The sequence below is a fragment of the Telmatherina bonti genome, assembly GCF_933228915.1.
Source record: "Telmatherina bonti genome assembly, chromosome: 6".
Taxonomy (NCBI): Eukaryota; Metazoa; Chordata; class Actinopteri; order Atheriniformes; family Telmatherinidae; genus Telmatherina; species Telmatherina bonti.
This window is the reverse complement of record NC_136624.1, coordinates 41,073,392-41,092,662: the sequence shown is the minus strand read 5'-3', so window position 1 is coordinate 41,092,662 and position 19,271 is coordinate 41,073,392. Positions and strand designations below refer to the sequence as shown.

Sequence of the window (19,271 nt, the reverse complement as noted above, 5' to 3'; positions counted from 1 at the left end):
TATATGATGTCTATGTCTACGTATATATGATGTCTATGTCTACGTATATATGATGTCTACGTATATATGATGTCTATGTCTACGTATATATGATGTCTACGTATATATGATGTCTATGTCTACGTATATATGATGTCTATGTCTACGTATATATGTCTATGTCTACGTATATATGATGTCTACGTATATATGATGTCTATGTCTACGTATATATGATGTCTATGTCTACGTATATATGATGTCTAGTTATATATGATGTCTATGTCTACGTATATGATGTCTACGTATATATGATGTCTATGTCTACGTATATATGATGTCTACGTATATATGATGTCTACGTATATATGTCTATGTCTACGTATATATGTCTACGTATATATGATGTCTGTCTACGTATATATGATGTCTATGTCTACGTATATATGTCTACGTATATATGTCTATGTCTACGTATATTTGATGTCTACGTATATATGTCTACGTATATATGATGTCTATGTCTACGTATATATGTCTATGTCTACGTATATATGATGTCTACGTATATATGATGTCTACGTATATATGATGTCTAGTTATATATGATGTCTATGTCTACGTATATATGATGTCTATGTCTACGTATATGTGATGTCCATGTCTACGTATATATGATGTCTACGTATATATGATGTCTACGTATATATGATGTCTGTCTACGTCTACGTATATATGTCTACGTATATATGATGTCTACGTCTACGTATATATATGTCTACGTATATATGATGTCTATGTATATATGATGTCTACGTATATATGATGTCTATGTATATATGATGTCTATGTCTACGTATATATGATGTCTATGTTTACGTATATATGTCTATGTCTATGTATATATGATGTCTACGTATATACGATGTCTATGTCTACGTATCAATGATGTCTACGTGTATATGATGTCTATGTCTACGTATATATGATGTCTATGTCTACGTATATATGTCTACGTATATATGATGTCTACGTATATATGATTGTCTACGTATACATGATGTCTACGTATATATGATGTCTATGTCTATGTATATATGATGTCTACGTATATATGATGTCTATGTCTACGTATATATGATGTCTACGTATATATGATGTCTATGTCTACGTATATATGTCTGTCTACGTATATATGATGTCTATGTCTACGTATATATGATGTCTATGTCTACGTATATATGATGTGTACGTATATATGTCTACGTATATATGTCTACGTATATATGATGTCTACGTATACGTATATATGATGTCTATGTCTACGTATATATGTCTATGTATATATGATGTCTACGTATATACGATGTCTATGTCTACGTATCAATGATGTCTACGTATATATGATGTCTATGTCTACGTATATATGATGTCTATGTCTACGTATATATGATGTCTATGTCTACGTATATATGATGTCTACGTATATATGATGTCTATGTCTATGTATATATGATGTCTACGTATATATGATGTCTACGTATATATGATGTCTACGTATATATGATGTCTATGTCTACGTATATATGTCTATGTCTACGTATATATGATGTCTACGTATATATGATGTCTACATCTACGTATATATGATGTCTACGTATATATGATGTCTACGTATATATGATGTCTATGTCTACGTATATATGTCTGTCTACGTATATATGATGTCTATGTCTACGTATATATGATGTCTATGTCTATGTATATATGATGTCTACGTATATATGATGTCTATGTCTACGTATATATGTCTGTCTACGTATATATGATGTCTATGTCTACGTATATATGATGTCTATGTCTACGTATATATGATGTGTACGTATATATGATGTCTACGTATATATGTCTACGTATATATGTCTACGTATATATGATGTCTACGTATACGTATATATGATGTCTATGTCTACGTATATATGTCTATGTATATATGATGTCTACGTATATACGATGTCTATGTCTACGTATCAATGATGTCTACGTATATATGATGTCTATGTCTACGTATATATGATGTCTATGTCTACGTATATATGATGTCTATGTCTACGTATATATGATGTCTACGTATATATGATGTCTATGTCTATGTATATATGATGTCTACGTATATATGATGTCTACGTATATATGATGTCTACGTATATATGATGTCTATGTCTACGTATATATGTCTGTCTACGTATATATGATGTCTACGTCTACGTATATATGATGTCTACGTATATATGATGTCTACGTCTACGTATATATGATGTCTACGTGTATATATGTCTACGTATATATGATGTCTATGTCTACGTATATATGATGTCTACGTATATATGATGTCTACGTATATATGATGTCTACGTATATATGATGTCTACGTCTACGTATATATGTCTGTCTACGTATATATGATGTCTATGTCTACGTATATATGATGTCTATGTCTACGTATATATGATGTCTACGTATATATGATGTCTACGTATATATGATGTCTATGTCTATGTATATATGTCTATGTCTACGTATATATAATGTCTACGTATATATGATGTCTATGTCTATATGATGTCTATGTCTACGTATATATGTCTACGTATATATGATGTCTACGTATATATGATGTCTACGTATATATGATGTCTACGTATATATGATGTCTATGTCTACGTATATATGATGTCTACGTATATATGATGTCTACGTATATATGATGTCTATGTCTACGTATATATGATGTCTCTGTCTACGTATATATGATGTCTATGTCTACGTATATATGTCTACGTATATATGTCTATGTATATATGATGTCTACGTATATGTGATGTCTATGTCTACGTATATATGTCTATGTATATATGATGTCTACGTATATATGATGTCTACGTATATATGATGTCTATGTCTACGTATATATGATGTCTACGTATATATGATGTCTACGTATATATGATGTCTACGTATATATGATGTCTACGTCTACGTATATATGTCTGTCTACGTATATATGATGTCTATGTCTACGTATATATGATGTCTACGTATATATGATGTCTATGTCTACGTATATATGATGTCTACGTATATATGATGTCTACGTATATATGATGTCTACGTCTACGTATATATGTCTATGTCTACGTATATATGATGTCTATGTCTACGTATATATGATGTCTACGTATATATGTCTGTCTATGTCTATATGATGTCTATGTCTACGTATATATGATGTCTACGTATATATGATGTCTACGTATATATGATGTCTACGTCTACGTATATATGTCTATGTCTACGTATATATGATGTCTATGTCTACGTATATATGATGTCTACGTATATATGTCTGTCTATGTCTATATGATGTCTATGTCTACGTATATATGTCTACGTATATATGATGTCTATGTCTACGTATATATGATGTCTACGTATATATGATGTCTACGTCTACGTATATATGATGTCTATGTCTATGTATATATGATGTCTATGTCTATGTATATATGATGTCTATGTCTACGTATATATGATGTCTACGTATATGTGATGTCTATGTCTACGTATATATGTCTATGTACATATGATGTCTACATATATATGATGTCTGTCTACGTATATATGATGTCTACGTATATATGATGTCTATGTCTACGTATATATGATGTCTACGTATATATGATGTCTACGTATATATGATGTCTACGTATATATGATGTCTATGTCTACGTATATATGTCTACGTATATATGATGTCTACGTATATATGATGTCTACGTCTACGTATATATGTCTGTCTACGTATATATGATGTCTACGTATATATGATGTCTATGTATATATGATGTCTATGTCTACGTATATATGATGTCTATGTTTACGTATATAAGATGTCTATGTCTATGTATATATGATGTCTATGTCTACGTATATATGTCTACGTATATATGATGTCTACGTATATAAGATGTCTATGTCTATGTATATATGATGTCTACGTATATATGATGTCTATGTCTACGTATATATGATGTCTACGTATATATGATGTCTACGTATATATGATGTCTATGTCTACGTATATATGTCTATGTCTACGTATATATGATGTCTACGTATATATGATGTCTACGTATATATGATGTCTATGTCTACGTATATATATGATGTCTACGTCTACGTATATATGATGTCTACGTATATATGATGTCTATGTCTACGTATATATGATGTCTACGTATATATGATGTCTATGTCTACGTATATATGATGTCTACGTATATATGATGTCTATGTCTACGTATATATGATGTCTATGTCTACGTATATATGTCTATGTCTACGTATATATGATGTCTACGTATATATGATGTCTATGTCTACGTATATATGATGTCTATGTCTACGTATATATGATGTCTAGTTATATATGATGTCTATGTCTACGTATATGATGTCTACGTATATATGATGTCTATGTCTACGTATATATGATGTCTACGTATATATGATGTCTATGTCTACGTATATATGTCTACGTATATATGATGTCTGTCTACGTATATATGATGTCTATGTCTACGTATATATGTCTACGTATATATGTCTATGTCTACGTATATTTGATGTCTACGTATATATGTCTACGTATATATGATGTCTATGTCTACGTATATATGTCTATGTCTACGTATATATGATGTCTACGTATATATGATGTCTACGTATATATGATGTCTAGTTATATATGATGTCTATGTCTACGTATATATGATGTCTATGTCTACGTATATGTGATGTCCATGTCTACGTATATATGATGTCTACGTATATATGATGTCTACGTATATATGATGTCTGTCTACGTCTACGTATATATGTCTACGTATATATGATGTCTACGTCTACGTATATATATGTCTACGTATATATGATGTCTATGTATATATGATGTCTACGTATATATGATGTCTATGTATATATGATGTCTATGTCTACGTATATATGATGTCTATGTTTACGTATATATGATGTCTATGTCTATGTATATATGATGTCTACGTATATACGATGTCTATGTCTACGTATCAATGATGTCTACGTGTATATGATGTCTATGTCTACGTATATATGATGTCTATGTCTACGTATATATGTCTACGTATATATGATGTCTACGTATATATGATTGTCTACGTATACATGATGTCTACGTATATATGATGTCTATGTCTATGTATATATGATGTCTACGTGTATATGATGTCTATGTCTACGTATATATGATGTCTACGTATATATGATGTCTATGTCTACGTATATATGTCTGTCTACGTATATATGATGTCTATGTCTACGTATGTATGATGTCTATGTCTACGTATATATGATGTGTACGTATATATGTCTACGTATATATGTCTACGTATATATGATGTCTACGTATACGTATATATGATGTCTATGTCTACGTATATATGTCTATGTATATATGATGTCTACGTATATACGATGTCTATGTCTACGTATCAATGATGTCTACGTATATATGATGTCTATGTCTACGTATATATGATGTCTATGTCTACGTATATATGATGTCTATGTCTATGTATATATGATGTCTACGTATATATGATGTCTACGTATATATGTCTACGTATATATGATGTCTATGTCTACGTATATATGTCTATGTCTACGTATATATGATGTCTATGTCTACGTATATATGATGTCTACGTATATATGATGTCTACGTCTACGTATATATGATGTCTACGTATATATGATGTCTACGTCTACGTATATATGATGTCTACGTGTATATATGTCTACGTATATATGATGTCTATGTCTACGTATATATGATGTCTACGTATATATGATGTCTATGTCTACGTATATATGTCTACGTATATATGATGTCTACGTATATATGATGTCTACGTCTACGTATATATGTCTATGTCTACGTATATATGATGTCTATGTCTACGTATATATGATGTCTACGTATATATGATGTCTATGTATATATGATGTCTATGTTTACGTATATATGATGTCTACGTATCAATGATGTCTACGTATATATGATGTCTATGTCTACGTATATATGTCTACGTATATATGATGTCTACGTATATAAGATGTCTATGTCTATGTATATATGATGTCTACGTATATATGATGTCTATGTATATATGATGTCTATGTCTACGTATATATGATGTCTGTGTACGTATATATGATGTCTATGTCTACGTATATATGTCTACGTATATATGTCTATGTCTACGTATATATGATGTCTACGTCTACGTATATATGATGTCTATGTCTACGTATATATGATGTCTACGTATATATGATGTCTACGTATATATGATGTCTATGTATATATGATGTCTATGTCTACGTATATATGATGTCTATGTTTACGTATATATGATGTCTATGTCTATGTATATATGATGTCTACGTATATACGATGTCTATGTCTACGTATCAATGATGTCTACGTGTATATGATGTCTATGTCTACGTATATATGATGTCTATGTCTACGTATATATGTCTACGTATATATGATGTCTACGTATATATGATTGTCTACGTATACATGATGTCTACGTATATATGATGTCTATGTCTATGTATATATGATGTCTACGTGTATATGATGTCTATGTCTACGTATATATGATGTCTACGTATATATGATGTCTATGTCTACGTATATATGTCTGTCTACGTATATATGATGTCTATGTCTACGTATATATGATGTCTATGTCTACGTATATATGATGTGTACGTATATATGTCTACGTATATATGTCTACGTATATATGATGTCTACGTATACGTATATATGATGTCTATGTCTACGTATATATGTCTATGTATATATGATGTCTACGTATATACGATGTCTATGTCTACGTATCAATGATGTCTACGTATATATGATGTCTATGTCTACGTATATATGATGTCTATGTCTACGTATATATGATGTCTATGTCTATGTATATATGATGTCTACGTATATATGATGTCTACGTATATATGTCTACGTATATATGATGTCTATGTCTACGTATATATGTCTATGTCTACGTATATATGATGTCTATGTCTACGTATATATGATGTCTACGTATATATGATGTCTACGTCTACGTATATATGATGTCTACGTATATATGATGTCTACGTCTACGTATATATGATGTCTACGTGTATATATGTCTACGTATATATGATGTCTATGTCTACGTATATATGATGTCTACGTATATATGATGTCTATGTCTACGTATATATGTCTACGTATATATGATGTCTACGTATATATGATGTCTACGTCTACGTATATATGTCTATGTCTACGTATATATGATGTCTATGTCTACGTATATATGATGTCTACGTATATATGATGTCTATGTATATATGATGTCTATGTTTACGTATATATGATGTCTACGTATCAATGATGTCTACGTATATATGATGTCTATGTCTACGTATATATGTCTACGTATATATGATGTCTACGTATATAAGATGTCTATGTCTATGTATATATGATGTCTACGTATATATGATGTCTATGTATATATGATGTCTATGTCTACGTATATATGATGTCTGTGTACGTATATATGATGTCTATGTCTACGTATATATGTCTACGTATATATGTCTATGTCTACGTATATATGATGTCTACGTCTACGTATATATGATGTCTATGTCTACGTATATATGATGTCTACGTATATATGATGTCTATGTTTACGTATATATGATGTCTATGTCTATGTATATATGATGTCTACGTATATATGATGTCTACGTATATATGATGTCTATGTCTATGTATATATGATGTCTACGTATATATGATGTCTACGTATATATGATGTCTATGTCTACGTATATATGTCTATGTCTACGTATATATGATGTCTATGTCTACGTATATATGATGTCTACGTATATATGATGTCTACGTCTACGTATATATGATGTCTACGTATATATGATGTCTACGTCTACGTATATATGATGTCTACGTGTATATATGTCTACGTATATATGATGTCTATGTCTACGTATATATGATGTCTACGTATATATGATGTCTATGTCTACGTATATATGTCTACGTATATATGATGTCTACGTATATATGATGTCTACGTCTACGTATATATGTCTATGTCTACGTATATATGATGTCTATGTCTACGTATATATGATGTCTACGTATATATGATGTCTACGTATATATGATGTCTACGTATATATGATGTCTATGTATATATGATGTCTATGTTTACGTATATATGATGTCTACGTATCAATGATGTCTACGTATATATGATGTCTATGTCTACGTATATATGTCTACGTATATATGATGTCTACGTATATAAGATGTCTATGTCTATGTATATATGATGTCTACGTATATATGATGTCTGTCTACGTCTACGTATATATGTCTACGTATATATGATGTCTACGTCTACGTATATATATGTCTACGTATATATGTCTATGTCTACGTATATATGATGTCTACGTCTACGTGTATATGATGTCTATGTCTACGTATATATGATGTCTACGTATATATGATGTCTATGTCTACGTATATATGTCTGTCTACGTATATATGATGTCTTTGTCTACGTATATATGATGTGTACGTATATATGTCTACGTATATATGTCTACGTATATATGATGTCTACGTATACGTATATATGATGTCTATGTCTACGTATATATGTCTATGTATATATGATGTCTACGTATATACGATGTCTATGTCTACGTATCAATGATGTCTACGTATATATGATGTCTATGTCTACGTATATATGATGTCTATGTCTACGTATATATGATGTCTATGTCTACGTATATATGATGTCTACGTATATATGATGTCTATGTCTATGTATATATGATGTCTACGTATATATGATGTCTACGTATATATGATGTCTACGTATATATGATGTCTATGTCTACGTATATATGTCTATGTCTACGTATATATGATGTCTATGTCTACGTATATATGATGTCTACGTATATATGATGTCTACGTCTACGTATATATGATGTCTACGTATATATGATGTCTACGTCTACGTATATATGATGTCTACGTGTATATATGTCTACGTATATATGATGTCTATGTCTACGTATATATGATGTCTACGTATATATGATGTCTATGTCTACGTATATATGTCTACGTATATATGATGTCTACGTATATATGATGTCTACGTCTACGTATATATGTCTATGTCTACGTATATATGATGTCTATGTCTACGTATATATGATGTCTACGTATATATGATGTCTATGTATATATGATGTCTATGTTTACGTATATATGATGTCTACGTATCAATGATGTCTACGTATATATGATGTCTATGTCTACGTATATATGTCTACGTATATATGATGTCTACGTATATATGATGTCTATGTATATATGATGTCTGTGTACGTATATATGATGTCTATGTCTACGTATATATGTCTACGTATATATGTCTATGTCTACGTATATATGATGTCTACGTCTACGTATATATGATGTCTATGTCTACGTATATATGATGTCTACGTATATATGATGTCTATGTTTACGTATATATGATGTCTATGTCTATGTATATATGATGTCTACGTATATATGATGTCTACGTATATATGATGTCTATGTCTATGTATATATGATGTCTACGTATATATGATGTCTACGTATATATGATGTCTATGTCTACGTATATATGTCTATGTCTACGTATATATGATGTCTACGTATATATGATGTCTACGTCTACGTATATATGATGTCTACGTATATATGATGTCTACGTCTACGTATATATGATGTCTACGTGTATATATGTCTACGTATATATGATGTCTATGTCTACGTATATATGATGTCTACGTATATATGATGTCTATGTCTACGTATATATGTCTACGTATATATGATGTCTACGTATATATGATGTCTACGTCTACGTATATATGTCTATGTCTACGTATATATGATGTCTATGTCTACGTATATATGATGTCTACGTATATATGATGTCTACGTATATATGATGTCTACGTATATATGATGTCTATGTATATATGATGTCTATGTTTACGTATATATGATGTCTACGTATCAATGATGTCTACGTATATATGATGTCTATGTCTACGTATATATGTCTACGTATATATGATGTCTACGTATATAAGATGTCTATGTCTATGTATATATGATGTCTACGTATATATGATGTCTATGTATATATGATGTCTATGTCTACGTATATATGATGTCTGTGTACGTATATATGATGTCTATGTCTACGTATATATGATGTCTACGTCTACGTATATATGATGTCTATGTCTACGTATATATGATGTCTACGTATATATGATGTCTATGTTTACGTATATATGATGTCTATGTCTATGTATATATGATGTCTACGTATATACGATGTCTATGTCTACGTATCAATGATGTCTACGTATATATGATGTCTATGTCTACGTATATATGATGTCTATGTCTACGTATATATGATGTCTACGTATATATGATGTCTACGTCTACGTATATATGATGTCTATGTATATATGATGTCTATGTCTACGTATATATGATGTCTACGTATATATGATGTCTACGTATATATGATGTCTATGTCTACGTATATATGATGTCTACGTATACGTATCAATGATGTCTACGTATATATGATGTCTATGTCTACGTATATATGATGTCTACGTATATATGATGTCTACGTATATATGATGTCTATGTATATATGATGTCTATGTCTACGTATATATGATGTCTACGTATATATGATGTCTACATATATATGTCTATGTCTACGTATATATGATGTCTACGTATATATGTCTATGTCTACGTATATATGATGTCTATGTCTACGTATATATATGATGTCTACGTCTACGTATATATGATGTCTACGTATATATGATGTCTACGTATATATGATGTCTATGTCTACGTATATATGATGTCTACGTATATATGATGTCTACGTATATATGTCTACGTATATATGATGTCTATGTATATATGATGTCTATGTCTACGTATATATGATGTCTACGTATATATGATGTCTACATATATATGTCTATGTCTACGTATATATGATGTCTACGTATATATGATGTCTATGTCTACGTATATATGATGTCTATGTCTACGTATATATATGATGTCTACGTCTACGTATATATGATGTCTACGTATATATGATGTCTATGTCTACGTATATATGATGTCTACGTATATATGATGTCTGTCTACGTATATATGATGTCTATGTCTACGTATATATGTCTATGTCTACGTATATATGATGTCTACGTATATATGATGTCTACGTATATATGTCGTCTATGTCTACGTATATATGATGTCTACGTATATATGATGTCTAGTTATATATGATGTCTATGTCTACGTATATATGATGTCTATGTCTACGTATATGTGATGTCTATGTCTACGTATATATGATGTCTACGTATATATGATGTCTATGTCTACGTATATATATCTACGTATATATGATGTCTATGTCTACGTATATATGTCTACGTATATATGATGTCTGTCTACGTATATATGATGTCTACGTATATATGATGTCTACGTATATATGTCTAGTTATATATGATGTCTATGTCTACGTATATATGATGTCTATGTCTACGTATATGTGATGTCTATGTCTACGTATATGTGATGTCTATGTCTACGTATATGTGATGTCTACGTATATGTGATGTCTATGTCTACGTATATGTGATGTCTATGTCTACGTATATATGTCTACGTATATATGATGTCTATGTCTACGTATATATGTCTACGTATATATGATGTCTGTCTACGTATTTATGATGCCTATGTCTACGTATATATGATGTCTACGTATATATGATGTCTATGTCTACGTATATATGATGTCTATGTCTACGTATATATGTCTACGTATATATGATGTCTATGTATATATGATGTCTACGTATATATGATGTCTACGTATATATGATGTCTATGTCTACGTATATATGTCTACGTCTACGTATATATGATGTCTACGTATATATGATGTCTACGTATATATGTCTACGTATATATGTCTATGTCTACGTATATATGTCTATGTATATATGATGTCTACGTATATATGATGTCTATGTCTACGTATATATGTCTACGTCTACGTATATATGATGTCTATGTCTACGTATATATGATGTCTACGTATATATGATGTCTACGTATATATGATGTCTACGTATATATGATGTCTATGTCTACGTATATATGTCTACGTATATATGTCTACGTATATATGATGTCTATGTCTACGTATATATGTCTACGTATATATGATGTCTATGTCTATGTATATATGATGTCTACGTATATATGATGTCTATGTCTACGTATATATGTCTATGTCTACGTATACGTATATATGATGTCTGTCTACGTATATATGATGTCTACGTATATATGATGTCTACGTATATATGATGTCTATGTCTACGTATATATGATGTCTACGTATATATGATGTCTACGTATATATGATGTCTACGTCTACGTATATATGATGTCTACGTATATATGATGTCTATGTCTACGTATATATGATGTCTATGTATATATGATGTCTATGTCTACGTATATATGTTGCCATACATTTTGGAGCCCGGACAGGACCCTGAAAACGAGCGTGAACAACGCAGCAACTTGCAGCAGGACAGATCTGTTTGGTTTCCAGCTACAGTCTGAAATAAAGTTGTTTGTTGGTTTGTAAACGTCCCTGATAATATGTCTACATGTGCCAAATGTAGCAGAACGCCATCCACATGCAGAGTTAGACGTAACTTTTCACCGGGACGTTTTCAGCCTGATCAAAACAAAACCAACGACATTTTTAGGTCCTTCGGTTTTACTTCAGCTCGTGTCTCAGGGTGGGAAAGGTGGTCCGTGATTGTAGGAACAGAACCTAGTCTCAGCAGAAGCCTGGCAGCAAATCCCCGCAATGCTGGTCCTTGTTGATCCAGCAGTCTGCAGAGAAGCGCCAATCTCAAATAAAAACGCTCCAGCGCTGTGGCGGCGACTGAAAACAAACTGCATCCATTGATTGAGTGAACAAATGTAGCCCTCCCTTGTAGCGTCCCGGTGTCCACCGCCATAGTCTTAGCCTGTTCCGCCTTACACTGAGCAGGTGGGCGTGGCTTTCTTGGCGGACGCCAAGAGGTTAAAAACCTTCCAGGCTGACGCCAGCAGAAGGAATTTCTATCATAATATTTCAGGAAGGTTTAAACTGACCTTTGAAGCGGCCCAGTCTATCCAGCCTTCAGCACATGGGTCGATGTCGATCAGAACCAGTCCCTCCACGAGGTTGGGATTGTTCAGCTGGGAAGGACAGGGTGTACGCGCCGTTAACATCTTAAACCTGCAGCTTCAGTCAGACAGATTAGTTTTCCCTTCGCTGTTGGGTGGCAGGGACATCAGATCAAGAAGAAATGTGTCTTTAACCATGCAGGACACACAGAGATGCAACATGATGGACTCCCGCAGGCAAGAAGGCAGAAAACGGAGTCCCGGCATCTGAAATGAAGGCGTGTGGTTTGAGATGGCAGGCAGCAAACGTCTGGGGAATTATCCATCTTGCCTGATGTGGGAGTTGCAGCTCTATGATTGGTGAACACATTTTAATCCAAACTAGGGCCCGACCGATATGCATTCTTTGATACCGATATAAAGACTTTAGAGCCGATAGCCGATATAATGGCTGAGAAATCCATCTACCAGAAAAAAATAAAAAAATTATTACTCAAAGCTAAAACATTCTCAGCTCATTGTTAAACTCATGTCTACCTGTTAGACACCATGAACTATCTGAATTATTATTATTCTGATTTTAAAAAATGTAAATCCGGTTTTCTTATTCCACAGTGCCGACACACCGTCACTGTTTTATCAGCTGACCTCTTTCCTTCTTCATCGTATCTGACAGGGAAACCAAAGTGTTCCCACACAGGAACCGGGGCGTTCAAGTTCCTCCGCTCGCCATGACCACGCTGCACTTGTGTGGAACGATTATGCACGCAGCTTTCTTTTTTTTTTCTTTTTTTTTTTTTAAATATCAATCCGTGGATCACGTGTGCGCCGAACCGTAGATACTGATCCGAACGGATCGCGGATCAATGATGATCCGTTGCTCTACTACTAATAATAATAAGTATTCAGAAGGTGTGTAAATGGCACGCAGCCACCAACTTTCACACACCGAAGCTAAACACTAAGCACGGCTTTCCTCACTGCAGCGCGGCCACGAGGCACGCAATGACAAGTCTGTAGAGAATGTAAGAGGGAAAACATGTTTATTTAACATTTCAACTTATCAGTGACAAAATATAAAATGCTGGTGAGCAGACGTGACTTTACTTGACTCAGCTGCTATCTGTTTCACCGTCCAGTGTGCTCTGTCTCGGCTTCCACGGTAGGCAGCCATGAGCAAGGATGGCCCCGCCCCCGCTACTTATCCAGCAGACATGGCGCCATCTGCTGGATAAGTAGCGCAATTACATTTTTAACTGGGCAGTCTCAGAAACAAACATGACAAAATTAAATCAATAAAAAATCAGCAATTTTTTACTGATAGCCGATATCACCCTGGACCCCCATATCAGCCGATAATATCGGCCGGCTGATATATCAGTCGGGCCCTAACCCAAACCTGCGACAGCAGACGCATTTAGCGATGCGTTTTTCCACATCAGCTCTAAACAGAAGCAGAGAGCTACTGATGCACGCGTTCCCTTATTACCATCCTTTCCTTTCATTATTCATCTCAGCGCCTCCTCTCTGCCACTTCTGGACATTTCTGCTAGCTTCTGCTTGTTTTAGCTCTACAGACTGTGAAAAGGAGGGAACCACTGAGTCCTGTTTGGGCTTGATGGGAGACTTTAACATCCAGTGATCCTGCATGGCGTAATTATCCCAGGTGAGACGGGGAGCAGGAGGAACAAGCAGAATAAAGATGCTGCAGGTGCTGCAGCTGTGGACTCACGGCAAAGCGGGTGAGGATGTAAGCGCCGGCTCCAACGCCAATGCCGATCACGCTGTTAACCCTGAAGAGAAAACGTTGGTTACTGCAGGCCTGAATAACTAAAGCATCAATCAGCCGCCGCTCACTTCAGCTGAGTCATCACAGAGGGCAGCATTTCAGCCAGCTCGTCCATGGTTGGGTAGCGATACCTGGAGACGGACATAGACAGAGTTGGAGCTGATGACTCTTCCAAAGCAAATCAAATTCCTGAACCAGAACTGGAAGAAATTTCTTCCCAGTAATGACAAAGCAGTTTGAGTCTCACCCGCTGGGAAAGGGAGGCGCACCCTCCTGCTGCCCAGGAGCGTCCACGTGAACCACGGCGAAATGCTGGGTGATCTCCTGCATGTCCTCATAGTTAAACAGGGTGTTGAAGCAAGACTTGTCTACAGAATGGAGCAAACAGACGATGATCTCAAACTGTTACAGAAAGCGTGAAGAAGCAAAAGCAAACTAGGGCTCATGCACATTTCTGTCTGACTCACGGTTGAGGCCGATGTCGTGATATGTGAGGATGACGGGCCTGTTGCCTTTGGGAACACCTCGCATCGTCACATGGAGAACCCCATGTGGGGTCTCAATGTCATGCTCCTGCAACAAAGGAGGCGAGATGAAAAGCTTTTCAGACCCATGGAAGGAGAATGAAAGAGAAAGTTTAAACAGCTTCAACACCAAACTGCAAATAGCCATAAAAGTTTCTTTCTCAGACTTGCAAACAAACAAACACACATTTTACTGTGTATAAATCACCACCACACACAGGACATGCACTTTTCTACGCCCAGCATAACAAACCAACGTCCCACACAACGGGAGTCGGGGGTCCAAGTACGTCTCTATCGGCAACAACTTGTTGAACTTTCAACAGACCATTTAAATTAAAATGCTCACAAAAGGCTATTTCTTTACAAATGAAGAGTAACTATGTAACGTCCAGTGCTGCGGCTCAACTGCTAATTCTGCTGCTAACACCGCTGCTAGCTCCGCTGCTAACTCTGTTAACTCTGCTGCTAACACCACTGCTAGCTCCGCTGCTAACTCTGCTGCATTTTGTTGCATGCTTAACATTTGGTGTTTGGTGGAGCCCGCAGTTGTAATGCTAGCTGCTAATATGACAGCAAATGATCTTAGCTTTAGCTGCTGATGTGGGAGCTAGCGGTGTTAGTGCTTGCTGCTAATGCAGGAGCCTTAGCTCTTAGCATTAGCTGCGAATATGAGAGCCTGCAGTCTTAGCGCTAGCTGCTAATGTGACAGCCCAGGCTCTTAGCGTTAGCTGCTAATGTGACAGCCCAGGCTCTTAGCGCTAGCTGCTAATGTTACAGCCTAGGCTCTTAGCGCTAGCTGCTAATGTTACAACCTAGGCTCTTAGCATTAGCTGCTAATGTGTCAGCCCAGGCTCTTAGCGTTAGCTGCTAATGTGGGAGCTGACAACAACCTCATATATAAACCTCTTGTGCAAAGGTGTCAGCTGTACCGTGGAGAAATGGACTGAAGAAGCTGAGGAGGTCCTAAAAGACCATTTCAACACAAGACAAGGGATGTTTTCACACATTATGGCTCTCCTGAAGGAGAAGAGGAGAGTTTTGTGTCTGGAAACAGGTAGGAGCTCAGGAGGAAGATCAGGAATGAGAAGAACAGCTACAGGAAGAAGATGGAGCACCAGCTGCAGCAAAACAACATCTCTGGTGTCTGGAAGTCACTTTAGACCAACTCAGGCTTCAAGGAGCCCCAGCCTGTGGAGACCAGGGGTGGGTCTGACCCGAACCTATTCTCACTGATAAGGACTGATCAAGAACTGATCCAGGACTTTGAGGAGCCTGAGGAACAACTTCCTGGTAAAACCAGCTGGTGGCTCCGCCTACCCTGCTGAACACCCTGACAAGGTCAGGAAGACCACCAGGACTGGACACAACCTTTGTTGCAACAGCAGAATGTTCCTGCTCAGGCAGCTGAGGTCTTTTGGAGTAGAGGGACCATCAGCCATCTTTTAAAGGCCACGCCCACATCAGCCGTTCTGATCCGAATCCGTTTGTCGGAAAGTCGCTTCGTTTGGGGAAATGGGAACGCACCAAATAAAATCTGATTCGGACCAAAGAAGCGACTCGGTCCATTTCAAGCAGACCAAATACAGGAGGCAGACTACAAACCAAGTCCCTTCCTGCATGTGGTGTTACATTTTGGGTAAATCCATACCGGACCGAGTCCCCAACCGGACAGAGTCCCCAATCGGATTGAGCCCCCAACCGGACCGAGTGTAGCGGACTGTCCTGATGTGAATGCTCCAGAGAGACAGTCTGGTGAGGAAGGCCACCTCTGTTCTGGGATGCCCTGGACTCAGTGTAGGTGGTGGGAAACAATGGCTAAGCTGTCACACCTCTACAGTACTCTGGGAGCTCCTGGGACAAAGAAAGGAATCCTGAATAAGCTGCTGAATAGTTTACAGGTGAATGTGATCCAGTGCTGAATAAAAACATCCGAATGTGTGTTTCTCTCTGAGAGACAAGTCGTTTGGCCGGAAACGACACAAGAAACCAGTTGTGTTTATATGCCAATATCTCAGAGTGCATCTGAGTCCCATGAGTCGCTTTACGGAGCTTTTACGGTAAACTTATAAATAAAAAGATTAAAAATCAAACTTGAGTTTTATGAATGGATTCTTTTAAATTCCATCTGAATTGATTAAACTGATCTTTTTAACCCAGCTTTAATATTCATGACTGACTTCTGAGTTCCAGAATAAGCCTTCATACCAAGGAACCTAACGCTCTGTCTCTGCATGTTTTGTGTTTCCATCACTCTCATTGATCAAGTCAGCATCCAAGCATGAACATGGGCAAACATTCCCAGAAAACACACAAAGGCAACAACAGAGAGTTTAGGATCTGCAGATTGTGGATGCAAAGCATGCATCTCTTGTCTCCATGAGGAAACAAATCCCTGAATGGAGCTGCTTAGAGAAAAAGTCTTTTTATTTGGGGGGAAATGGCTTTTATCCAGGCTTCTGAAAGCGCTTTCTGTGGCTCAGCGTCATTTTGTTTTGCCAAACATGTTTGCAGAAAGAGCCTCTGGAATGAGGATCTCTACGTCCTCGCCACGTATTTCTGCAGAGGAGAGACCAGACGCCTTTACCTGGCCAGAGGACACAATGTGATCGAGTTTAGAGACAAAAAGCAGAAACAATCAGCCCCAGAAATGCTTCAACAATATTCTAACTGCTAAACCTTAATACCTAAACCTTAATAAGCCAGTATTCCAGTTATCAGCAAATATTTTCTTCTATTCATGTGCCTGTTTGCATATTGTCTCATTATGTAACAGCAAAGCTTCACCGACTCTTTCTTCCTCCAATAAGCAGCTTTCTTTTCACCACAGCCTGCCTCTTCACCTGTTTCTGGAAATCTGATCTGTGGTAACAAAACCAAATTAACACGGTTTTTATCCAACAAAAACAATCTCACTTCTCAGCTGTGCGATTACACCGTAAACACTCCGTAAAGACACCGTAACACACTGTAAACACTCCGTAAAGACACCGTAACACACTGTAAACACTCCGTAAACACTCCGTAGACACACCGTACACACAACGTAAACACTCCGTAAACACACCGTAAACACAATGTAAACACACCGTAAACACTCCGTAAACACTCCGTACACACACCGTAAACACTCCGTAAACACAACGTAAACACACCGTAAACACTCCGTAAACACACCGTAAACACAACGTAAACACTCCGTAAACACGCCGTAAACACAACGTAAACACAACGTAAACACGCCGTAAACACAATGTAAACACTCCGTAAACACACCGTAAACACTCCGTACACACAACGTAAACACACCGTAAACACTCCGTAAACACACCGTAAACACAACGTAAACACTCCGTAAACACACCGTAAACACTCCGTAAACGCTCCGTAAACACAACGTAAACACACCGTAAACACTCCGTAAACACTCCGTAAACAC

General features: G+C 35.5%; 1 protein-coding gene across 6 annotated transcripts in view; it reads right to left on the bottom strand.

Moving 5' to 3' along the window:
• The window catches only part of ndrg3a (ndrg family member 3a), a 160,527-nt gene that overhangs the window by 85,888 nt on the left and 55,368 nt on the right, over positions 1-19,271 (bottom strand). For all 6 annotated transcript variants that reach the window (XM_079241500.1, XM_079241504.1, XM_079241501.1 and 3 more), the window contains 5 exons: positions 15,776-15,881; positions 15,556-15,676; positions 15,377-15,439; positions 15,252-15,312; positions 13,505-13,591 (listed from right to left, as the gene is read on the bottom strand). In XM_079241500.1, the coding sequence (XP_079097626.1) occupies positions 13,505-13,591; positions 15,252-15,312; positions 15,377-15,439; positions 15,556-15,676; positions 15,776-15,881 (438 nt within the window). The remainder of the gene's footprint in view (positions 1-13,504; positions 13,592-15,251; positions 15,313-15,376; positions 15,440-15,555; positions 15,677-15,775; positions 15,882-19,271) is intronic.